Raw genomic sequence first — 26,544 nt, forward strand, 5'->3', positions numbered from 1 at the left:
CAGAAATTAACCAGGAGTCCATCAAATCGTAAACGAGTTGACCACAACGAATTGAGGCACTTAATTAGAAATGCGGCCGAAAAAAACGTAGGAACCAATTATTTTTTACCGGATGGCTTACAATACACTCAAATTATATTAAAGCTGAGAACCGGCAGTGAGAAATGCAGGTACTAATAATTTATTGTTACAATCAGGGTATTAACACGAAATGGGAACCATTGAGGAACAAAGTCGATAATTGGCACTTTTCTTTCCAAATCGTCCACAAACGGACTTATCACCCTGTAAAACAAGTTGCACATGGTGCTATAAAGAAGCACCGGTCACAGTTAAGAACCAGCTGGGCAACAAAATAAAATCTACATGATGGGTTTGACGTTTAAACAGAAATGACTATAAGGTATTTCATTTTTTCCGTGCCCGCTCGGCCGTCGGAAGGCATCGGTACTGCCAGTATTTGTTTACATTTAGAGCGAATTTCGACCTTAGTTAGAAGGGATTTAAGGAAGGATTGTGACTCGACCCGTGTAATATATGATAATGTATGTGCTCCACATATTAACTTTGTCGGTAGGTTCAGAGTCCGTAAAGTTTTGTTCTGGTTCTCTTTGGGTTCCTTTTGGTATTCTAGTGCCGTTACGATGTACGTGGTCAAAAAAAGACGTTTTATCTTTCATATGGCTTATATTCATTTCATTACTATTAGGGGGGCCAGAAAATGGCAGGGTTGGTTTAATCAGATTTCGATAGAAGTCATCCAAAAATTTGCATCATATAAACCAATGTGTCAATGATTTTCTTTAAACTAGAATTCGCAATATCTGCTCGTGGAGACACATGCAAAACAAACAATGTTGCCGGATGATAATTTTTTTATTAAAAAAAGGAATTTTTCTGGAAGTGTTTGAAGAAAAATCGGGGAAAAAAAAACTTTTTTGCAGATGTAAAAGAAGTTTCACACCTACCTTCCATAAGTTAAAACTTTTCAAATTTTGCACTTATTGAAATAATGTAAAATAAATATAAAAAAACGTTCAAGTCAATGCAAAATTTATTATTTTGTGGAGAAGCGAAAAATGGAGGCGATCATAACATACATGAGTAAGGACGTATCTTGAGAATCATATTCTACTTGCCTTTACTGCTGCAATTCAAATAACGATTTACGTTCATCGATGGCATCCACTGATTTCCATTATTACTTCACTGTCATTCATACCAAATCATCAATGGATACGAAAACTCAAACAATAAACGCAATGACTTTATTAGTTAGGGATATTTATGCGAGCCAAAGCCGAATTATATCACATCAATTACCATTAATGTCGCTTGCCATGTAATATTAATGATTTTTGATCAAGATCAACATTAATTACGACTGTCGGGAGAAGGAAGTAGGTGGACATGGGACATTATACCAAACAGTTCAAACGGTAGTTGGTCAAGTTTTAAGTTACATACGCACTCCAATGCGCTTTGTGCCAATATATTAAATCTTGATCATTCTAATGATTCAAAGGGGAATGAAATTACTACGTCAATATTCAAGTTTTCCAAGTCTTGAATTTCGGAATCTTTATTCCACAGGGGAACAATGGCTGTTGTAACATTTTTTCGCTAATTAGCGTCATATTGTTCAAAACGCTATGCAAGCTTTTTAAGTCTTTTGTTTCGACAAAATTGCTTAACACCCTACACCGTTTTGCATTTTTCTCGGATGTTAAATACCTATTATACGCAAATAACGGGCTCGAATTAGGTAATTTATTACTTAATTGCCGCAGATTATAAACAATTAATCTAGGAAAGATAGGTAATTATTTCTTAGGCTTGTTAATATTTTATTAAACATATGGCCAATGCATGAATTAATTTGTCTCGGCAGATATCAATTATGACTGCAATAACGCAATTTTAATTGATACTAAATTTATCAATTTATCAGGAATCTGCTTATTGCCAGAGCAGGAAATTAGCAGTTGCTGTGTTTCTCAGATAGATCTGTTTTAGGTATACTACGGACTTCTGGATTTCACTTTTCTTTCAGGGCAATCCGCTTAAAATTCTTGCACTTAAAGTCTTGCTGAAATGCCCTTTACCATTTGTTTTAGAGCTTTTTCTCTGCAGGTACTTGCAAGGGAGTTTTAGCGGGTTTGAGCACATTTGCTCAAACTACGTGGAAACCTAACAGTTTCTTGTCTTTCAAAAACTCTTATGGCCTGAAAATTAATCCTTTCGCACTAAAGACGCATCGTCTAAACCCTTCAAGGGGCTTAAGCCCCGTTGAAAACGGCGCCAGCATTGTCGAGAGGCTGTTATTTTTGTCTAAAGGGCAACTTATTCTTTTTCAAGTATTTATTAAAGTATTGTTGAAACCAGACGAGTGTTTGCCTCTTTCAGCCACCGTATAATAATGACAAATGAAAATGTTCAAGTTGTTTGCAGCTCTCATTACACACGCGCTTTATTTGTTAGACTTTCAAGCCCTGGTGTTTGTTTAAAGAAAGCGTGCGATGAACGCTTGATTCACACTCTACAAGTACGCACTTGTGCAATTTTTACCACCTGATGCACTTTCCAGAAGGAGCTTTTGTTGCATGGTATGTTTATCGGAACACAAACGCAATGGCGACATTATAGAAAAACCATTTACCTCCTTATGGGTTATTCGCCTGTTACTTCAGAATCGATAGAGCAACGCATTGATTTTTCCATAAAAGGGAGCTAAAGGCAAGTGTTTGCTGAAACAACTCATAGCCGTATGGCTAACATACTCGCAGCCTCTACAATACGCCTCATTTATAAACAAATCCATTAAGGAAATTACCATACTCAGAAAACTTCATCCGGCCTAAACGGACACCCATACAAACTTTTCATTAAGTTAAATTGATTTGTGTACGCTCACAAAGGCTTGTATGTACTGTTTTTCAACGTACGCTTTTCTGGGAGTCTATTCTTCGCCCCTTTATCTGCATCTCCGATCACTATCTTTCATATTTTAGACACAATGGTGAACTGAGGTTCACGCCGAGCGGTAGCGTGTACTTATCGCCAGCAGCATCTACAACTCAAAATAGAATCCGTGATTTTTTGAGTGTATTATGAGCTTTGCTCAAGCACCACATGTACGCAACTTTGGGTCAATTTGCAACGTTGATGAGATGCAAATTTCACTCATTAACAGAGAGAATGTGGGCTTTTCTTTTACCTTATCGTTTATTTGCGTTGGTTGCAGGGAAGTTAAGATCAGTGCTTGGCCAAGCACTAAAATATCTCAAATTGACAAGATCTATGAGTTTTTAAAATTAACTCGAGTAGCACCCTGAATGGAGTCCCTTCATAGGCTAATGAGTATGGTCGAATGGACGATTTCTGCCGTACACTTATCCCATTTGTTTGCTGATATGACACTGAATAAATGGTTTAGCCGGCGGAGTTAATTTCCGACGACGAGAACCTAACCGAGCGTACTTTAAATCGGTTTTCGCCTTCAGTTGGCCGTGTGAAATTCATTTTGTATTTTCAATTCATAAAGGTTTTCCATGTAATTATTTGGTTAAATTTTACCAGACGAGTCTGCTAAGTGAGAAATCAAAAATACAATGTACAACATGATTCTCCGACAATGTTTCCTTGTGGTTCACACCCACAAAAATTAATAATTTTAGTATTATTAGTAATTTTGAGATGAAAATTTAAAGATGAAATGTATGATGTGTTGCCAAGAAAAGGTATTTATCAGTAGGTACTTGAGAAGAATAATGTTTCTTGAAAATAGGGAAATTTCAAAACTTCTCAAATTACCAACGATTTCTCCAGGATGAACACAACAAATTAATACTCAAGAGATCCATAACGAACAGTAGGATTTTTCACGCAGATTAAATTCCATGTCCAGTTTGAAATGATTATGATTATGGAGATTGTGATAAATAACGGACATTATGATCAATGGTTATGGAGACTTGAAGTCGATGAATGTATCTCCTTATTTAAAATAAGTGTATGTATGTATATCGCGCTTTTTTACGCCACTTTCTAATAAATCGGACTGCATCTGTTCTTTTCAATCGTGGAGATCAGAACAGTTCCTTACACCATCCCTCAGTCCATAAAAGCATTAATGTTTTTAAAAAATGACCTTCTTAAAGATTGATTTCCCATCTTTCTATGTCTAAGCGACCCATTATTACTTTTCAGACTAAACTGAACCTCCGGACCAAAAACTCAAATATTGGAAGCATCAAACTCAACAGATTATTACTTAACCAAAGGTCAAGATCCCCAGTAAAAAAAAACAATCAACTGGAGGCGAAAAAGGGGCCCGGAATTTATGGCACAAGTTACCACTCGAAGCTGTCACAATTAGTTATAAATTGATGAGGCGAAAATAGATAATTTCGGTAAAGTGTAGCAGCCAGGTAATAGCAGTTGTTATAAAGGTGTCGACCACCTTATTTACTGCTAAAATATTGACCGCATGAGCCTGATTTACGTGGAGTCTCGACGCCAACGGGCTCTTGCGAAACAGTTGCTCGAGAATTGAATTTTGAAGATCTCAACCATCATTTTACCAGTTTTACACACCAGAATTTAGTCCCAATTCCCATGGTCATGACCCTCTAAATTTAATATACTCCATCTTTAATACACCCATGCAATTGATTTGAGTCTGAGTCGAACACATCTTTCGACAAAACACCTTTCAAACCTCCCGATTCAAACTTCAGGCTGCAATAATTGATTATTTTCTAATAAAGCAAAACGAAGCGGGCGGTCCTTGAGATCATCAATTATATCATTGTGAAAGGTGCTAGTTATCATCTAAATATTTAACTTTTTAATGATAGTTTGTCGGGTATTATTTGTATTAAGGGACACCTGTCCGCGTTTTGATTATCGTGAAGGCTGGCACCCTTTCCAAGGGGTGGAAAGCTTTACGAGTTATCTAGAGAATTGATACACTTACTACCGTTTCTTTTAAAGACTGAGCACTTGGTGAGATTGAAGAGAACTCGATTGTTATCTACTTGTATATCTGCACTTCAGTAAAATGACGAAAACTGAGACCACAGTAAGGAATTTCCAAGCACTTCAATGGTCAACAAGGTTATGAAGCTTGAGAGGTAAATGCGCATAACAACGTATTTATTTAGTAGTACCACACCAGAGTAAAATGGCGTAGAAATAGTTATATACCGAACAAATTGCGGAAATTGATACTTTTCCGCGTTATTGAAGTAGATGAAAACATCATCATTAAAAAAAAGCTGCTTGGAGTACTGAACCAAATGAAAATACGTTGCTATGAAAAAAGCGATACTGAGCACACATTTTATCATTTACTCTGTCAACGTGAAAGCTTCTAATATATGTGCACTAAAACTAAAATAGTTTAAATTTGAGTCTATTATTATTCTTTGTTGGAACTTCTGTGCACCCATGTTATCGTATATATGCTATGTGCGTATTTATCGGAGATATGCTAATTTGCAGCTGTTATACGTTTCCGCACTACTTTTCCACACTAGGATAAAAAAGAGATACCAAGTAACTTTCAAGTCCAGTTTTCCGTGACGAAAAGTGCACTTTCCTACACAGGACTAGAAAAAATTGATTGCATATTGCTCTGTAATATATGTATATAGGTGCCCTCTCAGAAATGATCAATTTCGCAAAACTAAAAATAACCATTGATATCTGTTATCGCAAACTTTCTGGCAATTATTGTAGCAAACAGAATTACTTACCAGTCTTCTCTTTGGTTTAATTAAAGGCCTATTCTGCCCGTTCATTTTATAATACAGTCCACAGGCGTTACAGAGGTAGTGTCCAGTGCCGTCCCGTCTCCACAGGGGCGTGCTGGTAGCTCCGCAGTTTACGCATTCTCTGCCTTCTAAAGGAGCAAAAGATGAAATTTAGTGGCGCAACTCATTTGGTTTCAACCTCTGAATTTGAAAATAGGGGTGAAAGGAAAATAAATGTTTTAAAAAACTTTGGTTTTTCACAACGTTTAAATTCCTCATTTCATCCTTATGATATTGTTGTCTTCTTAATATTATCATATCTTGCTTTCACCCTCATTTATAAATTATAGTAACTAAATTCAGCTAATTGCAAGCACCGAAAAGCTGAACATATATTTACAAAAGCAGAGCTACATAAAAAAAAACATCAAAGTGGACAACTAATATATAATTTGCCAACCATCAAATCTATAATATTAATAAATTATTATAAGTTGTATTAGCATGCCAACAATAAATAAAAAATATATAAAATAAAATAGTGTCAAAACGAGAAGTCGTTTTGATTTACCTCATGTAGTACACCTTTGTTTACCATCTTTATCAGCAAAAATACAAATTTGTAAAAACGATTACACAATGACAATAAAAGAATATTCTCAGAAATATCAGAGACGAAAATATCAGAGAAAAAATATCTTGAGACGTAATCATCAAATTACTTCCCAGAACGTTTGAATCTTGGAAGATGTAAAATAAAGGGTAACGATTATTAATTGCAAGTGAGTGGGGTTTTTAAAAAAGGGGATACCAATCTAACACTATTTTAAATTATTTAAAAGGCCAAAATTATAGAGAATGTATCTTCTATTTGTGGATATGGAACTTCTTCAAAGCAGTCAGCCATCAATTCTTTTGAAATTCGCATTTTATTAAAACCTTGTTTGATCTGGGACACTCTTTATATTTTTTATGTGTATGCGTTTTGGGAAACCGCTGTCAATACAACATCAGTACTCCATCGTACCGTGAATCGCCAAGTCAGTTATTAAAAGAAACAATGTTCTTCCATGATTTATTAATCAATTCCGACCAATAAAATAAGTATGCATAATATAATAATTACGTTAATAAATTAGCTCTCAGTAGAATAGAAAATCACTCGTTGTGTATCTGAAACGCGATAAGAAACAGATGTGTGTGGTCTATATACTCTTATAGATAAAAATTGTCTGCTTGATATTATTGTAAATAAGGTCAAACGTCTAATACACAGATTATATCGATAAAGCATCAAATGCTGATACACTTAGAGGGAGAATTGCTAATGAGAGACTGTGGAGTATGCAGAAAAATAACTCATGTCATTGATAAAATGTCATCACTATTTGTCTTTACAACCTTCTACCAAAACTAGCTAACGTTACCAGTGATAAAAATCTCCAAAGTACCCAAAATCATGCTTAATTACTTGTACAAGATTAGCTCATGCAATACGAAAACTAAGGGGTCATCGTATGTCCGCGATATTCAAGCTTCCTCGAATAAAATTTGAATAGATATCATCTTAAAAATTTCGTTAAATTTCAAGTAACAAATTCTATTATAGGAAACCCATAAACCGTAAATTATTTGTCCAAGGTGTTCTCTTTTCTAAGCTATTGAGCCGATTATATACCTATATACTTTCGAGGGAACAGCGGGTAATCGATTTTTCTAGCCTAGCCAAACAAACCCCTCTAACAGGCGAAACCAATCAATTTCACAGTACATTGGGCATGCTTATAGCCACATTAAACCGCATGTTCGGCCTGTTTTATTTAATTAGAAAGTTAACTAATTTGTATAGAGAGGGGTCACTTTTGGGAATAATCTGAATCTTAATATCTTGGGAACAGCTTCTTCCCACTTTCCTATACAGACCTTTAACGTGGGAAGGTCAGCTCTGACGTGAACAAGTACCTAAATTGGATGAAGAGATTGTAATTAGCAACACCGCAAAATGTCATTGTTTCAGCCCGCATACTCGAAGCCTGCGAAGAATTTTTAATACTAATTGAAGTGCAATAAAGCACTTGCCACCTTGTTAAAACCAACTATGCGGGATTTCGGTTCCATGAAAAAAATGTTTATTTTCAGCCTTAAAACCAACCAACTTGGAGTAAGGTCCGGATTCTGCCTCTTCCGCCCTAATAGTCAACTCAAACTAGCTTAAAATTAGACCAGGTGCTCCTATATCTATAACATTGTCGCATTTTAATCCGCTTATCCGGGACTCTCATACAATCGGAAAAATAAACCGAACTCCTATTTGTCAAAGTGGGTTTATTCTATTTTAAAGTGGTTTTGCTATATTTGTGCAAATCCGCTCAAAAGAAGATATAGGGAACCACAAAGCTGATGGGAAATTTCAGTTGCTGATAGAAATTGGATCTTAGGCCAATTAAAAAAAAAAACACACAAAAAAACATAGAAATCAAGCGAGTTTAAGTCAAGACTTCGCGGTGGCTACAGTTGTTCCATCGACATGTAAAATTCATATTCGAAAACTTCCTTACATGTACACGGTAACGAGCAGGAGCGTAACAAAAATTAGATCAACAAAACTAGAAATTAAAAAATGTTCTTCATGTGCAATTCAGGGAGACCTAAAATATAAAGGCTGAAACAAGATCTAGAAGATTTGGAATATCGTATTCAATTCCAATCAAGACTGGTTTAAAAATTTGAAATGAAGTATCTTGGATTACAACAAAAATAATTATTTCAAAGCTGGATACGAGCTTCTGATGGAACATTCCACAATTTGTTGCAATTAGTTACAACAATATTGAATTTTTTATACTTAATATTGTTATCTACTTTGAAGAAAATTACTATTCATTTGCAAGTAAAATAAGTAAAGCGTGTGACTACCTTACCGCATTTATTTGATCTCTAATTGATTGAGACATTAATATGCAAATGTCGTCTATAAATTCCCTTTTTACAACTATCGGATTATGTGTTTGGAACGTAAAAAATCTCTTCTGTTTTGTTTTCACTATTAAATTTAACGGCAGGCTTAAAAGATCTTTTTTTCGATATTGGACCCGAAGCTGAGGCCTGACCTGACGCCTTAAACTTCTTTTGTTCTCGTCTACGCCAATGGAGTACTTACGATTCTCATGCATGATGAGACTGAAGAAGGCCATGAACATCTGAACAAATGCCGAACGAAAACAAAGAAGCTATTTCATACCCATTTCGCAGTCACTCTTGGTTTCGTTGTGTGTGTAATTTTTAATTAGGCTGGTGCTGACTTCACGGATGGCTAAAAGAAAATGGCGGATGCTAATGCAATCATTAAGCGCATAATTGTTGCTGGTTACTGTGGCAACTCGGGGAGGAAGTGTGGTAAACTAAATCGGCGCAAAAGAAGACCTGGAGATGAAGAAATTAGCTGTTAAAATCTCGATTGCATCAACAAAGTAATGAAATGACGATGAAGATTATAAAATTATATATCAAATAAGCCTATTAGAAGATTTGGTGATGCTGAAATCAGTGAAACAAATAAAGTCCATTACCTTTAAACGCTTGTTGAAAATGTAATCTGGTTTGGGTATTAATAAGGAAAACGAGATTTGGATCTGGTTAAGGCGGGGGAAGTTTGTATTACAAGAACATCTACCTACAATCTCCGATAGGCAGGTTTAGCACCGATTTTGTTAAATTTAAGACTGGAGTAATTGAAGGAAGATGATAAGTTTTCATTGGGTTTTAACTTTGGATTTTGGTTAATTTAGGGAGCAGAATAAGATAGATTTTGCACTATGATACTTCTCGCTCACTTGCATTGATGCAAAATACCGCTGCAATTCGCCAGTGATTGATTCGGCGTAACAATGAGATACCACGCAGTAGAAATTAAATTTTTAAATTAAATATTGAAAAAACAAAGTAGTTGACCTCACAAGACAAGAAATAGTTGCTTTTGGAACAATACATGACTAACAAATCCTTTAGACGACTCTTACACTATAGAAACCCCCAATTAATTAAGATTCCTAAACTCTAAATAACTATGTAAATAGCCTCTCCCTCGATACACCTTCAACAATAGCATGACAATACCAAATCGATCAGATATTTAGACATTAGACAAGTCGCAAGTCTATCTTGTCCATTAAAACTGATAAGCCGATGTTGCGAAACGAGCCGCTGCCGTGCGGTAAATATTAGATAGGAAATAAATATTTTCAAATCAGAACTGGGAGCAACTTTCACTTCAAAAAGTGATATATTACCTGTTTGAATGGTAGAAAAACAATTAGCTTATCGGCGGGTTATCACTTAAGTAGTTCGGTTAAGTTCCGAACAATGGAACAGGTTTTTTCGAAGGACCACTACGTAATTGATTTTTTTCGTGGCCGCAAATTTCACCTATCACCCAAATTCAGCAGTTTATCTGAAGAATCAAAAATTGCCTAAAGCTGCGGTTTTGTGCGTTCCACACCCTTTGAAAAGACAAAAGCAAGCCTCATTCAGATGCTTCCAGACTTTAATATTGAAGACTTATCCTCAACATTAAGCCATGATCCATCTGAAGAAAACTTTGTTAGAGTGTTAGCCACCACAAACCAGTGATTGTTAGATATACTGAGCTGACGTGCTTTAAAACAATAAGTCGGTGCAATTGTGGTTAATTAGCCTTAAACCACCACCATCTCGGTCGCAGAGACAATCAGTAGGGCTTACCCGCGCTCGTCCTCGACTTATTCCTGGGCTTGTTGGGCGACTGCACCTGCGCAGCCGCCCCCAAGCCGCCCTTGCTCTGGGGCGAGTAGCCCCCCGCGTGAATACCGTGGCCATACGGCGTTGCCCCGTACGAGCTTTCAAAGTTACCATTAAACATGCCACCCGAGGCCCCGTCGTATTCACTACCTTCGCGTTGTTTGTTATTCCCGTTGACGGCCCCGCCCGAGGTTACTCCCGAGGGCTTCACGTCGAGGGCACAGCTCTGGGGATTCTCGTGCATGAAGGCACCCATCGCTGCCGCCACAGCGCTCTGGTATTCTGAGCCTGCGGTTGGTGCCACCTGGAAATGAAAGGCATGATGTGACTCGGCAGGTTGGTCGCAGGGAGTAAGTTAACAGGTACAACAACAACAAAGTAAGGTGATAGTTAACATATTATTTGAGTCCCCTTCCATATTACAGAAATAATTTTGCCAGATTTTCGGTATCTTTTACAGTATAGTTGCACTAAGTTTTCAAATGATCGCCCTGTATAGCATTTGAAAAGGATAAAGTTTTGTTTTTATTCAAGACGAAGGTTTATCCCGCCTCAAAGTCATTCGAGAGAAATCCCTCATTATGGTCGCATTGATCAAAAACACATCTCAGAAGTGATGTGATATTATTTAGTTATTTTTTCTAGATGAACTTGGAGTCATAACATGACACTTCATACTGCGATTGGTATTGATTAGGGAATCTGATCCCAGCCATAAATGTATTACATGGTAAGCAGGAGTTTGACAAAGCACCACAACCCCGGTAGCCCTGAATACTGCTCCAGGTTTCGATCATTTTTAGATATTTCAATCTGTGTTTGCGTAGTTATACATATTACTGAATCTTACTTACCGAATCAGGTGTCGAATCCTTCGGTGGAGTTGGGGGAAACGAGAAAATATTATGAGGTTGAGCTGGCGCAGTGTTAGGACTTTGACTTTTATCGGGATCACCAGGTCCTCCTCCAAATGGTACCCAGGGCCCTGAATGGCCCAGGGGCTTGGCTGACGCGTCCGACAACCAGGGATGGAGCGGAGGGTGAAAGTGCGGCCTGCATACTTGGCTTGATGACATTCTCGAGGCTGAAACAATTCAAACAATGATTTATTCATTTATTGAACAATTAATGACATAAATTAAAACCGTTTAATCCGCGGCTTATCAGAGCGTAAACCAGGAACCGAATCACCGGTATCTGCATTCGCGAACCATAAACGAAAACCATTTCTCATTGTCTAGTTCATTTTTCTAATCTTCTTCAATGACTCCGCAGATTTATTATGTAAATTTTGACAGACTTTCAAAACAAACGAAGAGTTTAATTGGCTTGTGTGGAAGGCGGTACTTTCTATGCGGTACCGTCCGGGTAATAGACGTTTAGTACCTACTCCCATCGCTCGGACCCTATGATGAAAAAGAGCTGGTCATTAGAGTCGTGTCGATGATCGATAATTATTATTTAGTGAGCAATAAACAGTTAATATGCCGAGATTATAACTGGGAATATAATAATTAGGCGTGAGTCAATAAAGTCGTGAAGTTTTAACGTTTTAGAATAACGGATCAAAATTTTAAGTGTCAGGTAATTTGGCATAGTAACCTTCCTGCGGGTATTCTAGTCTACACCGAAAACCCCCATTAAACAATAAATATCCCATTAAGCAACACCACTACCAATATTAATCACTGCCCCCGCTCGCAGCGCCCTCCCGCTGCTTTCATAAATTATTTTCACACGCAGGAAGCTTTTAGTGGTTTGTAGGCCTGAAATGGGGCCGTTTTCGAGGCTTGTTATGTGTATCTGCCCTTTTTGCATCAGGGGCGGAGCAAACAAAAGGCCAAAAATGCGCAATAATATATTTCACTGAAACGCACTGTTATTGGGATCTAACAATTGTATGAAGGTGAACCTATACTTTTTGATATTCTCAACGTTAATACACAGATGTGATTTTTTTTAATAACTCGGCGATCATAAGTGTGCATTCATTCATCAACCTCATCGAGGGCAAGTTTTCCAAAAATGTTTATCATTTGTTTGTGGGACGCCAATTCACATGGTCCCCGGCTAAAATACCGTGCGAAAATCAAGGCGAACTTAAGTTTGACTATAACCAAATATAAATGTAGGGGTACAATTGTGCATGGCCAGTAACAAATACCGCTATTGATTTTCACAATCAGTTAAGGAATCTAATTAAAGGTTGATGTGCATTCAAAATTTCAGCTAAATATCTCAAAAATTGTAAGAGATATGGAGAAAGAAAATATTTAAAAATGTGAATAAATTTCCTTTTGGCTCATTTAGTGCCATTAAGAGTAGTAGTATTAAAAAGGCCAATAATGTTTTATTAAACTTGAAAACTAATACCTATGTAAATTAATTATTATTATTCGTCAGAAGCCTAATTAATATAAGGTCCATGCACACTTCGTTTCACGTTTCACAATGCGCGGTTTGTTTTCATTTTGTTCATAAGGCCACTGGGCTGCAAATGGCTGATTTTATCAATCAACTTCCTTCCTGATTATTTAAATAACAAAATCGTGTGGTACCTGTACATTATTACTAATAAAGGAATATTAATACGACTAATAATGGTAATATTATGGGTTTTGTAATGGAAACTCCACCAAGTGAATGGATATTTTATGCTGATTTGTATTAGATGACAGGGCTTTGTTCTTTCTTTGCCTGAACTTTTATTTAAAAAAATCGATATTTGGAACTATTACTCTCAAGTCACATTAGCATTTAGGAGCCTTCGGGCTGATACCAGCGTGTAATTTAATTTGAATATAAGCGGCGTATTATTTTGCCAGGCCTGTGCAACATGTGCCTCAAATCATATACCACGCAGACGACCAAACAGCAAAGCTCTCTTGTTTATGTTAAGCTGGCCATCATAAAATGCATTTTCGCAGTCCGAAGTCATGCAATATAATATGGCGTGATACCACCACAACAAACAACGTATCTTTTCAGCGGATCGAGTAACTGGAATCCTAAACCATCGATTTGTAGCTCGTGAGTTATGATTTAAAGCGACATTGTTCTTGTAGAGCTAACCGAGATTCAATAATCAGTAGAAATTATTATGTCGCTGAGAGCTTCACTATCACTTTAATTCTACTTTTAACCGTCATTTTGATGAGGAAAATAAAAATTGCACTTGCGGAAACTATCTTTACCATATTTTTGATACCATTATATCATACAAAGAAAAAAATCCAACGGGCTTATGGCCAGAGAACGGGCCGACTAAGAATGTTACGAGTGGGTGCCTATCCATGTTCCAGGAAATTTGAGAAGCACTAAAAAAAGAGGGAACAGCAGAAATGTTAGTGAGTGAAATCGAGACTGTCATGTTGCAGCTTTTAAAAAAACTTAAATCGAAAAGTGGTTTTGGTCTTTTTTTTATAATTAGTAATAAGTACTTTATCTCTTACCATTTAACCAAGTCTGGACCTATTATCGTTTCAATTCGAATTAACCTACACTAATCGCATTGATGAATTAGAAATATTTTTCGCCGTGTCAGTCAAGAATCATAAAGCTTACTTAAATCAAATTCGAAAAACAAATGGTCGAAAGGAGCTTTTTGAGCGAAACAACAGGGCTGTTGATTAGCGCAGCTCCGCTATTAAAGCTCATTGTGGCCCAAAACATACTCCAACCCTCCTAAAAAGCAATTAAACATAAAACTTTCGCTAAAATAGGACCCGCAGAGGGGGCGCACAATAAAACACGAAACGGTGCGCCCCCTATCATCGTAGTGTGTGTGTTTTGTGCGCGTACCTACATCTGTTTTTCATCCCTCTATTCGGTGACATGGGGGCCGGATTGGGGTGGCGAAATTAACCCCTGCTCACCTGGCGTCGGCGGCCATATTTAAAGGCGTTCACAATGGCTGACGGCAGCGTCGCGAATCATTATCGGGCGATCCCATCGCAGATAGGGCCAGATTAGCCGGACGGGATTCTAACGGACTTCCGCAGCTGGTCTGATAGGGAAAGGATGTCTACCCAAATGTGGTAGGTTGGTTGCACACACAAATATATGATAGATGAAAAAATATATTCCAATTAAAAGCGCAAGAGCTACAACAGCTTAAAGGAGCAATCGAAGTTTTGGAAGTCGGATGATATTCAGTTTAAGGACAATTGTTGAAATTTTAGATAGTAATATTTATGTAACATATTCGATAGAAACATAAGTGGGAGGAAGTTACGTACTATCTTGAATCACCTGAAATATGTTCTTAGCTAGATATCATTTTAACCACCTCAAATATAGAACAGATAGCATTTTTAAGGATCCAGATAACAAAACATGCAGTACAATGGATACAAACAATGAACACATTAAATTAAAATGAAAGAATAGCGAAATTAATTAAGGAAAATGTAACAAATGGATGCAATCATCTTCAAACCAACTGGACGGTTAAAACAAGCCGGGCGAGAATTTATGGATCTTCATTACGTAAGTCTTCTTGAATCAAATACATAAAACAATCGGTTTTTAGTTGAGTCTATATTTTCATCTTGGAGTATCGATGACATCGAATTTGTTGACTAAATTGAGTTAATTATCGAAATCAAATTCATCTTAAAGGTGAAAGGAACACTGACAGTAAATAATTAGTACCCAAAATTTGAAGAGGATTTCTGACTATATTACTAGCAATCAAATATGTTTACTAATATTGTCGTCATATTATTAAGGACTATAGTATCAACCTCAGAATCTAATAGCACCAGCACTTTATCGATACCCCACCTGCTGGACTTTCCACTATCTTTGCCTATTGAAATTTGTTGCTTTTAGGGGATTTGTATCTTGAAATTAGATATTGTTTATTTTGAGCCATGCATGGGTAAAGTGAAATAGTACCGTAGGTTACGGTTTGACCATTGGATGGGTATATGGTTGAAAATCGCGGGAATACGGACATTTTTATGATCACGCCGACCGGCTGAAGATATAGCGCTATCAACTTACCGGCTTTTATATGCTAAGAAAACAAAACGGATCGTATTTCAAAGCGATTTTTATATAAGGGTCATTTAAACTGACGAAGATGATGTTTCTCAGCTTCTCTTTGTTTTTCTGCAAATTCCAGAACCAAATAAGCAATCAAAGTAAATTTCTGCATTGTGCTTAACAGTAAATCGCCTGATAATTGTTTAACCGTAATGGTATCAACGGCTGCCGTCCGTTAAGAAGAGTTTATCATACTATTATAAGTTATGTTAAGTGTAAAAAAAACAGCATTTAGTTTTTGCAAAAAAGGGTTTCCAAAAGGTTTTACTGAGACATATGTTGTTCATACAAACTTGTATCTGTTTAAAACTGTTTCGTTGCCACATCGAGAAGAGCTTTTAAATGAATACCCAATTTCCCAATAATACTCCGCTTAAACGCCCCCAATCAAAAACTGATAACCGAAACCCGCAATTAAAATTTCTTCGTTATATACGTGTTACGATGCATCTTCCTTCCATTAACCGTTAAAAACCCAATCTCTTCCTCGAGGTTTCATTTTGGACAATAACATTGAGTTCACAGGACGCGACCTCTTGGAATTAATATGCTCGTCCCGGCAATCCCTGCATTAAAACCTAATAACCAATATTATCGAATTAATAAAAAAAAATCTCGTTGTAAGTGGGGTATAATAAGTATAGCTTTGCGAGACGTCGATGACTATAATTTTCGGTCTTATCGTCCTCAGCACATTTTTAGATATAACGTACCCGCCCATTTACTTCGATTATCTATCCGTATCTTACGTTAATGCGGTAACGTGTCGATCTTTAATGCTTTAGGAGATATTTGGAAGCCAAACATTGACAGATACGATCTTCGGAGACGTCGACAAGAAGTGGGAGTCGCTCTATATCGTTTAAAGCTCATTTTATTATTTACCGAGCTGCTTAAAAAAATCTCTTATATAATTTGAAAGTACCTAGTCAGAGATTCCTCTCCATCCAACCCTTTTCAGGTATCTGTTGGTAATTCAAGTCGTGTGAGAAAAACCCCAAACTCCCAACTTCGTCTGTTTCTTTTTACGAGCATTCACCTCCATAAAATAAAATACACATTTAAAAGTTTTAAAATTTATTAAATCAATAGTCAACATCGTCGACTGGCCTGTAACAAGCTTGAATTTATATTCGGTAGTTTTATTATTTATAACTTTTACCGGTTCTAAAACCGTCCGAGTTTTCTTGGAATCGGAATCGTGAGGAATGCAGGGAATTTAAAAGTCGAAGGCTCGACGGTAAATTATCCGAAAAACTACATATTCACTAACGACCACAAATATTTAAGTTTAAATGCAAATTTAATTGGTGTTTCTCGGGTAAACTTTGCTTGCGGAACACGAACAGTTTTTAAATTATTGTGAACATTTTACTTGCTTATAGCTCGGCTTATGGTTTGCCATTGTTCTTTATGGAAGAGTTATTTCCTACTCCATTGAATTGCTTAAGCGAAGTAATACCTCGTATTATTCTTGAACGAGTAATAGTAAATTTTTAATGGATATCCATTGCCTCACAGCAAAGCGATTCTGAAGTCTCACAAAACCAAAATCAACAGCTGTAGACAGGGTTGAGGATGTTGGCACAGAAGAAATATCCTCTGAAATACCTCGAGGAATACTAGACAATTTGTTTTTAGGTTGATATAGAAAATCAGCAATTTATATCAAAGATATGCATATAATCCTAAGTAATGAATGTAGGTAGGAATTGATTTAATAGTTGGAGAAAACGTTGATGAGTCATGGTTCTTTGGTCATGGGTTAGTAGTTATAGGAAAAGGTATATACATAGAAACTGTTCAGTTACTTAGATTTCGAAATTGCCATTCCCTCTTTCGGCCTTTAATATATTTCCCCGTAAGAAAATTCCATCCAACAGCAAAAACTCACAAACTCAATAACGAAAAATTGTTTTATTAATCAAATCTTATTCTCGAAGGAAAACAAATTAAATTGGAAAAAAAGAAAATCCCCAAATAACTTACCATGGGTGGCCACACTACCATAAGGCGAATGCATGCTTTGATGATAGTACCTGGCTCTTTGCGAGCCAGAGGGATCCAGAAAAAACGCGCCCATATGTTCGGCCACGCTCGAATTTAAGTCCGACGCATTCCCGGCGGAACCCTCGATACTGCCCTGCGCAGGGCTCGCCGAAGTACCAGTCCTAGGGCTCTCATACCACTTCCCTACCGCGTATTCGTTCGTCATCTCCATAATCATGGGGTACAGTTTTATTTGCGACACTACACACCCGAAAAATATACACTTATCGGTCTGTTGGTTGACGAGTGGTACCTTCGGCCAACGTTGACACCCCGGAGGATCTTAAAGCTGTGGAAATGTAACGTGCGAAGCAGTCTTATCTAAATCTGAAACAGAATTAGTTTCAATTAAGTTTAGGTGTAAGTTTTGAAGCTTCTGATTAATCTTATCTGGACACTTGAGAAGGCAGGCTTGTGAGTGGGTTATCTGGGTTTTGGCTGAAATTGTGATTTATCAGGCATGCACCTCTATTTTGTAATACTACTAAAATCAATACTGAAAACTTGTTAACTTGTTACCTGCAATGATTTGAATAAAGATGAGATCTCAACAATAATTTGTTAGTGCATATTATGCAATTATGCACTACATAATCCCTTATGTTTTCATTGATACATTGCTAATGAATAATAAGAGGTGTGTGAGAGATTTCCATAATTTATTGATCTTATGGAAATAGTTTCTACATAAGTACAAAGTTTACAAGTTACAAAGTTACAAGTTTAAATTTCTTCTAGACTAGAGCTGCGCATCTAAAGGATCTTCACTTGTATTTTTCCAAAGCTGCATAATTAAACATTCCTTGTCTTAATTTATGCTTCATCAAGCTATCCAGATGTCTACTAATCTCTCAAAGTTGCAGCAAAAAAATCGACTAATTGAAAATTCATGCAAATTCATCGCGTACTCTCATTCCCTAAATTAATTCACCTACGTAAAAATTTTAAAGTTGAAGAAACAACTTTCAGCAAATTAAGACAAATAGCGGTTGATGCAATGCTTTCATGTACGTCATATTACATATTTGTAATTCAAATCAACAGCTCTACTTAAGATTTGAATTTATGGTTCAATTCATATTCTTGCTAATTCCGGAAGCAGAAAAAAATAATTATTTCTTGCTTGGGTAATCTACAATAACATTCCTCACTTAGTCCTCTTTAGAATGGCTTATGAAATTATTTTCATTTTCTTTCATTATCTTTTCTTATCTTCGTGTATAAAATATGATGAATTATCGTCGAGAGAATCATTCATAAAATTCATTATAGTAAAAAATTCTATTTTAGAAATAAGTTCAGAATACTGAAATACTTATTTTTGCTATTATGTTCCAACATTATTTGCATGATAAGCTAGACGAAATCACCTACGTTTGACATTGACAATATTCCTTAAAAAGTTTAAAGGATTTCATGTGAAATTCATAAATCTGTAAAAGTATGAATTTCGAAACTATCAAGGATATTTTAGATTTAGAATTTTTTTTTTAATTAAGTGGGTGTACTTAGGACTTATCTAATAAAACTTAAAGTAGCTTAGCTTCTTATCTATTTTTAGCATTGTTTTTCTATAGACATGGAGGACTATTTCATATCTAAATATTTCCAAGCTGAAATATCAAAAATCTTGAGCTAATAATATACTCGATGTACCTATATTTTGGGTCGTGATATACTGTGGAATACGAATTAAAAAATTATAATGTTCTACAGCATGCCTGTCTAAGTCACCCTCTTTGATAAGGATCACCTCATCGCGGAAAGTAAAAGTTGCTGTTTCGCGCCTTGGGTCCCTCCATACCATTTATATCCATGATAACTATTGATCAATCATAATAGCTATTGATCGAAAAATCAATTCATGTGGCTCTTCGACCACTGATGACAAGTCTTCTGGTAATTATGGAGCTAGAAATAGCGCGCTGTGACGTACTTCAGAAATGTGCTCAGAGGCGCCTGGGGACCTTTGATATTTCGATTTCAACAAGTAAATTGTATCAAATATCTATCCACTCTCTCTTGTTATTCTTTCTACTGCTCCAGTTTCTTCGTATCTATGGACGATTGATACTATAGAAAATCTTGCAAAGAATGTTCATTTTTGCTCTATTTGAGTCAATTTCTCCGCCACTCAATTTAAAGCGCTAAGATAGTGACAATTGTACAATAACCTGAACAATATTCTCTATATTTTTCAAATAAACAATAAAAATCAAACAGGCCTAATCGTTTAGTATTTATGATCTTTTTTGTACGTCAAAAAATTGAACATTTGAAAGTTTTATTTTATAATTTCTTTATATTATAATTATCACAAACAATTAACCTCATTAAAAAACATTAAAAAAGAGGGATGGGGGGTAAGATTTTTGAAATATCGTGAATATGAACTAATTTAATTTTTGTTTGTTTAATTTAAACACTCTGATAAATAATACAATCTAACAGCCTTCTAACATGAAATATGTCTGCATGCATATGTCTGAATTGATAATTTATATATTAAGACGGAACTTACTTTTTTATGTAATACAATTATAAATGTTATAATCATATAACCGCGTAGCACGGAATAGCTATATAAAGACATCAACAGTCAATCAGGAGAGGACCTCTAAGTTGTATGAATTAAAGTAAGAATTGCATGTGTAATAATAAAAGTTCCTGATAAATTACTGTATGCATTGTGTCTAATAAATCTAATATAAAGATTGTAATGTCTAGGGATTTCGGAAACCATAAAAGGTACAGCACAACATCGAAAACAAATTACCTCAACTTGTAGAGCAAAAAAATGCCTACAAGAAAGTGCTAACCGAATTCGTGAAGGAAAACGCTTCGAAAATACTTAGATATATCTTGGAAATACCTGAAACTATCTCGAAAATACATAAGTACCTCGAAATAACTCGAGCGTATACACCAAAATAGCTCAGTTATCTACCCTTCGCGTTTTTTTCTCAGTTTATGCGCATCTCAAAGAAAGAAATAATGTAAGAAAAAAAGTCAAATAAAGAATCAAATATTTATCGATGATCTATAATCGATTAATTATCTCACTTCCGAATAAGACACACACAATGTCTCCTTATTAGGCAACTTTTCCCCTATTTAACCACCATTGTATCTTTTATCGTTTCCGAGATCATCATACATCACCATATTTATCATGGACATCTATAATAAAATTCTATAACAAAACAGGTAAACATGGTGATTTTGCTTATATTCGTTACTATAACGGAGAATTTAGTGGACTGTAGACTCAGTTACATGAAAATTTTCCACAGAAACTAATCCGTATAAGTTTTCCGTTAGTTCTGAATACTAAAACCGAAGTGCAAATTTAAACTTATAAGATTTTGTGCCATGCATGAATGTATCTGTATATGCAGAGTCGCCCAAGTTAAACGTAAAACACTGTTTTTAAGATACTCTTAAAATTAAATTTAAATATTTTGTTTTAATGCCAAAAAGAGGGCATATAATGCAAAATTACCTCTCTTAACTTGTTAATTTCAATGACCCCCGGCTTACACATTCAAGGAGCTGATATTAAAGTCACCAATTGATAAAATCACTATACAAAAACATCCACAGTCAATTAAAAGAAAACTTTTACTGTTCTCTTGATTTCAACGTGAATTACTTATACAAGAGCAAAAATGCTTATATAAGTTTCTATAGATAACCGATTAGTTACTAGTCTACTATTAGTATAAATCAAAAGACATAAAAATAACAAAATATAGTGATTTAACGAATTAGAACTTTCCATACAAATTTCCCATCTAATACCGAACAGGGATCGGTATTTTCTCAGTTAGTTCTCGATATGAAAAATTGATGTGATGACGATGGGTTTATAAGTATATTTAGGCTCTACAGACTGAATCTTTTTTAGCAGGATTGTACAACTAAATTATCAATAAAATAATAATTAAGTAATAGATTTTATTAGTTATTCTGGAATTTTCTTAATGTAGAACTACCTGTAAACAATGCATCCTAACAGACTGTTAGAAAAAATGTACATATCATTACCAGTAACTTGGCAAATAAGGCTAAATCAATAAAAGCACTAGGCGACATCAACAGTCAATTACAAATTAAACCTGAGTTCGAACTTAAAACTTTGCAACTGCTGAATTCTATTAATTTCTTCAACGCATTCAAATTAATATAATTGAAAATTATTGTTCACTGGTGAAATTTTCACCTTCACATTCAAAGCTTTCGTAACATAGTAGACGAATATTACGGATTTTAGTCTAAATATGGTCAAGTATTTTCGCCTCGACATTTCAGCCCCAGTAAGTAGCTACAAGTACTGCTCACAACTATCCGAACTTCTCATATTGCCAACCAACTCTGACCCAATTTACTTACTTATCAATTCCTAACATCCTAAAGGAGATCACTATCTAATCACAGATCACAGTTAATCAACCAACATCACTTCACTTAATAATAGACGTCCGGCGAACCTGTCATTGTCATTATCACATCAAAACAGAACAAAAATTCCACATTCAGAGTACAAACAGCATCAACGAACAGCGCGAAAGCACTAAGCATTGCCAGAGCAGCTTTCAAGCGTATCCCTTGGCAACGTGCCCTCGTGAGAGTTCGGTGACAGCCGGCAAAGCTCGTGGATTGATTGGTGAGCTTTCAGGAAAGAGGCGGAGCTCTGAGGACGAAGGAGGAGCTTGACGATGTGAAAGACGTTTCAATTTTACGCGGAGAAGCCGGGACAGTATGGAAATTTAGTCGTCAGAAGTTTTGAGGGCTAAGCAAACAGTTTGAGGAGGACCCAGATGGGTCACGTGAGGCACCGGATAACTTCATGTGGCAAATATTTAAGACGAGAATCGCCTATGATGCGATAACCAAAGTTTTGCATGCGTCTACTTGTATGTATACAACCAGCAAGATTACATTTATATAGCGTGGAGCAACAGGCAAATTAATCCAGTTATTCCGGAGAAATCTTCGTCTTGAGCCTAGAATCGGCTAGAAGGTGGGAGATCGTCCAATGAGATAAGCTTTTCTAACAGAACACTACTATTTGACAAAATGGCGACCACAAATCACTGGGCCCCGCCCCCCGACGATTGTCTGCCCCTTTTTCATGTAGATGACTAGGTATTGGCTCTCTTTTTGATTCTTTCTCCTTTTAAACTGGAGTTAAGCCGATCTGCCTTGTTATTCTTTTGTTTGCTATCACTTGTCTGTGAAATATTGAGCGCTTGTAAGTAATTCTGGGTATTCCAGTATGTATTGTTCGTCTGTGGCAGGGAACGAAATGTATTACAGCTGGTTTTTAGTATTGTTAACGGGGGGCGCTTGCTGAGTTTTATGTTTTATATGAGGGTTTAGGTTTCAAGTTTATTACCCATTCGAATACAGTTAAAGATATTAGTCGATAGGTCTTGAATTTTCGTAAGAACACAAGAACAGATATAGTTGAGCATCTACGATTAGCGTTTCTCCTATGAATGAGATACCATTATTATAATTACCATTATATTAATATAACAATTTTTAAAGATTCGATAAGAAAATATATACATACATAAAGCATTCAATTGAACCAAGATGCAAATGCGAACAGTAAGCCAATGACGTGCAAATTCTGCTGAATCAGAGCAAAATTAACAATAATGCATATCTATTACTGTATACAATCTGGTAAATTATCTTGTTGCCGGAACAGTAAGTCTATTTCTGGGGTCCGTAATCTCTAACCGCATCAGAAAGGAAAGGTGTCGTTCTCCGGATCCATTCGAATGAAAGATTTTTGTCAAATTTAAAATGATTTACATCGGGCACGTTTACCTCGGGATCGGTTAATTGGGTAGATACTTATCTGGACGGTGAATTGAAACGGATAGTTGTTATAATGATATACCCGTAAAAAGAAGCCATGTGTTCGTGGCACTGATGAAAGGCACCTGGTTTTCGTTTTCTGAATTTTCAACCACGCCACCTAAAACGGCATATATTGTCCCTTATTATCCTATAACAAATTTATCATTCCTTGCTAAGGTTTTCTAAGAACTAGAAAACGTGTGGTCCTCTATATAAAAATACACCAGGAGTTGCGACTCCCATGGCGATGGGTCCACTAACTGTTTTGACAATACACCAATTATGGACAGGAGCACGGCCCACTGAGAAACACCACCAAACTGACAGAAGATTAATACACACCCTTTATTAAATGATCATTCCCCGGAGACAATATTATTTGGTAATATTTGTCAGGGTAAGGACCCCCCTGACTCAAGAAAATAAAACAATTAGAAAGCTCTATTGTTAATAATCTCTGCTTACTACTTAGTTATTGTATGAGCCTACAAATTTCAGTCATCCTGTACACATACGAAATATTTATCCCCTATAAAATGGTAGCTTGCGATTCAGTGTAAAAATGCTTCTTTAGTATTAACACCTAATAACGCCAATTATTTTATCTGTTAATCTACATTATACGGATTCACACTTCGTAATTGGCACCTCAGCTTTTCTGCTCTAATTAAACTGGTTTCCCAATAATCTACCTTATATCTCTTAACCTCATGCGTTAGTGAACTAATTTTACATATTTACCCTTAAAAATAAACACTATTGTGCCTTGAAGGAGCACTTCTCGAAGAAATACAAACAACACCCCAGGCGCCACTTCACAGGTAAGTTTGTTTTGTCCTTTTTTGAAATCTCTACAAACACGTAATTATGGATATTGTTGCCTTGTCAAAACGGGGGCTGTAAAGCTGTAAATTGTCTCTACTGAAAGGTTGCATAATCCATGAAGAGCAAATGGAGGGTTCTATTATGAGAAGCGAATTTCAACGCCCGTTCTAGGAAATACGTTACAGGTGAAATAAATTTGATATTTTAGAATTGTAATTCAAGTAGTAAATTCCTTTTGCGGTTTTTATACTGAAGAGACAAAAATTTTAACGAATTATTTATACGAACATTTAAAAGAATTTGTTGCAACAAATTTATACGAGACTTTCGGTCCTATCTGTATAACATAATCGAAGTGTTCAACGATAAGGAAACGATAATGAACAGTTGATGTATAATCAAAAAACTTCACAACGACGTTTGCTCTGTAACAAGTATACATGAAGCACTCCATCTTATACACGCAGATCTACAGAAATAAAATCCACCTTTTCAACTCATGCTAATACATATTTATAAACGCTTTGTGCCCTTCTCTGCAGGCTTTTGACTGTCATTATGGAACATTGTAGCTGTACCTTTATTTTGGTAGTATTTATTCTTTTATGTTGTGAGCTCTATTTAGAGTGTTGGTTTTAGTTGTCAAAGTTTTGTGGACAAATAGTTCACAATAGGGTCCCACAAATATCCTTACAGGTTTTTCAAAAATTACGATAATCCCTTAAGATCTAGACATTCTTTCTCTACGTGTACCTACTGAGATCAAACACGTTTGATAGACCGCAGAATAAAAAATGAAAGGAAATCTCTGATTATAAGGCAATAGATATTCAGGACTAGCAAAAAAACGAGAATACTTTGTATATGTACATACATACATATATCGTTAACTGCTACCGTGCATACTTCCAATAAAAATGAATATTACATTATCTATGGTCGAGAGAACTTTGTGTTCTATCGCGGACAAGATGCTTATATTACAAATTTATTGCATAAAATAGGTGTTATTAACCACAATTATAATTTGAAATCAAAGATTCTATCTCGGGACACTAGGTATATAAAGACGGTGCGTCTACGTCTTCCTGATTGTTAATAAAATCAGACACTTTCTTTGTTGAATAGAAATATGTTACGTTTAAGAGCTTGTTTGAATTGTTTTTCGTTGTTTTATATTATATCAAGATTCTGGAGATATTTTCGATGTTAACAGATTACAATCTAAGCAGTTCCTGCTTTACGAAAGAAAGAAATATCATTTTTCTCGAGGTTAACAAAATAGTGACCTTTTTAATAATGATTTTCGCGGTTAAAATGGTAAACACCGTTATATTAATTTTTCCCTAAATAAGTATTTGACAAAAAATTCCTCAAAAATTTTGATCGTTTGTCGATTCAAGATCAGATTTCATATGGCTATGAAATATCCATATGGAATTTTGTCATTCGAATACGGAATTATCTCATTCGAATTTCAAGGATATATGGCCAATGCTATTAGAGCAGTTTCGTCTTCAAATAAAGTCAAAATGAGGCATTTTTTCCTGAAACTCTTTGATAGATTGTATTAGAGATTATTTAATTGAAGTTTCGAAGTTTAGAAATTTAGCAAAGTTAGAGGCTTTCTTGCGGAGTCATCTGAAGATACTCATTACAACGTTCCATCTTTTTCCTCTTCGAAACTTTATTACCTCATCAACTTCACCCGTGTGTTAACTTTTTCTACAACTCGTAATTCAAACCAACTTAGAAATGTCTTATCATCGAAGAATTTAAGAAGTAGTTAAAAACATTTAAGTCCCGAGTGTACCGAACGTTATACACATCGCCCCCAGAGTATGTTTTAAAAGTTACCGCCATAAATTGTCCCGGAGCGATCCGGGGATCTCTCTTATCGGGCTCGGGCTCTTCTTAGACCAGTAGCCCCTTTCCCTCCCTCTTTTCGTATTGCAAACTTTAGGTTTGGCGGGACTAAACTTCCTTTCCCAAAGGCTTCTTCTAGAAATTGCTGTGCAGTGATGGCGAATCCTCGGAGATATTTTATTTTAGGTAATGTCCGGAATCCGGTTCAATTGTAGATAAGGCGGTCATCCAGTTCCAATTTTGTTTGCAGAGCTTGTCACATTACCCACCACAATCTTGGATTCCATAATCTTACATGGTCGATTTGTCAGGTGATTGCTGTATATCAACTAATCCAATAGTCCGGTGC

At 35.9% G+C, this 26,544-nt stretch overlaps 1 protein-coding gene across 4 annotated transcripts in view; it reads right to left on the reverse strand.

The window, feature by feature from the left end:
* The window catches only part of grn (GATA binding protein grain), a 45,504-nt gene extending 23,314 nt beyond the window's left edge, over window positions 1-22,190 (reverse strand). For 2 of the 4 annotated variants that reach the window (XM_066391807.1, XM_066391806.1), the window contains exons 1-5: window positions 22,023-22,190; window positions 17,571-17,957; window positions 11,387-11,616; window positions 10,497-10,836; window positions 5,760-5,905 (exon numbers count right to left, since the gene is read on the reverse strand). In XM_066391807.1, the coding sequence (XP_066247904.1) occupies window positions 5,760-5,905; window positions 10,497-10,836; window positions 11,387-11,616; window positions 17,571-17,808 (954 nt within the window). In that variant the 5' untranslated portion in view covers window positions 17,809-17,957; window positions 22,023-22,190. The remainder of the gene's footprint in view (window positions 1-5,759; window positions 5,906-10,496; window positions 10,837-11,386; window positions 11,617-17,570; window positions 17,958-22,022) is intronic. The other 2 variants (XM_066391810.1, XM_066391809.1) reach the window with 2 other exon arrangements.
* Window positions 22,191-26,544: the final 4,354 nt, after the last annotated feature.

The sequence above is a fragment of the Euwallacea similis genome, chromosome 7 (genome assembly GCF_039881205.1).
Source record: "Euwallacea similis isolate ESF13 chromosome 7, ESF131.1, whole genome shotgun sequence".
Lineage (NCBI taxonomy): Eukaryota > Metazoa > Arthropoda > Insecta > Coleoptera > Curculionidae > Euwallacea > Euwallacea similis.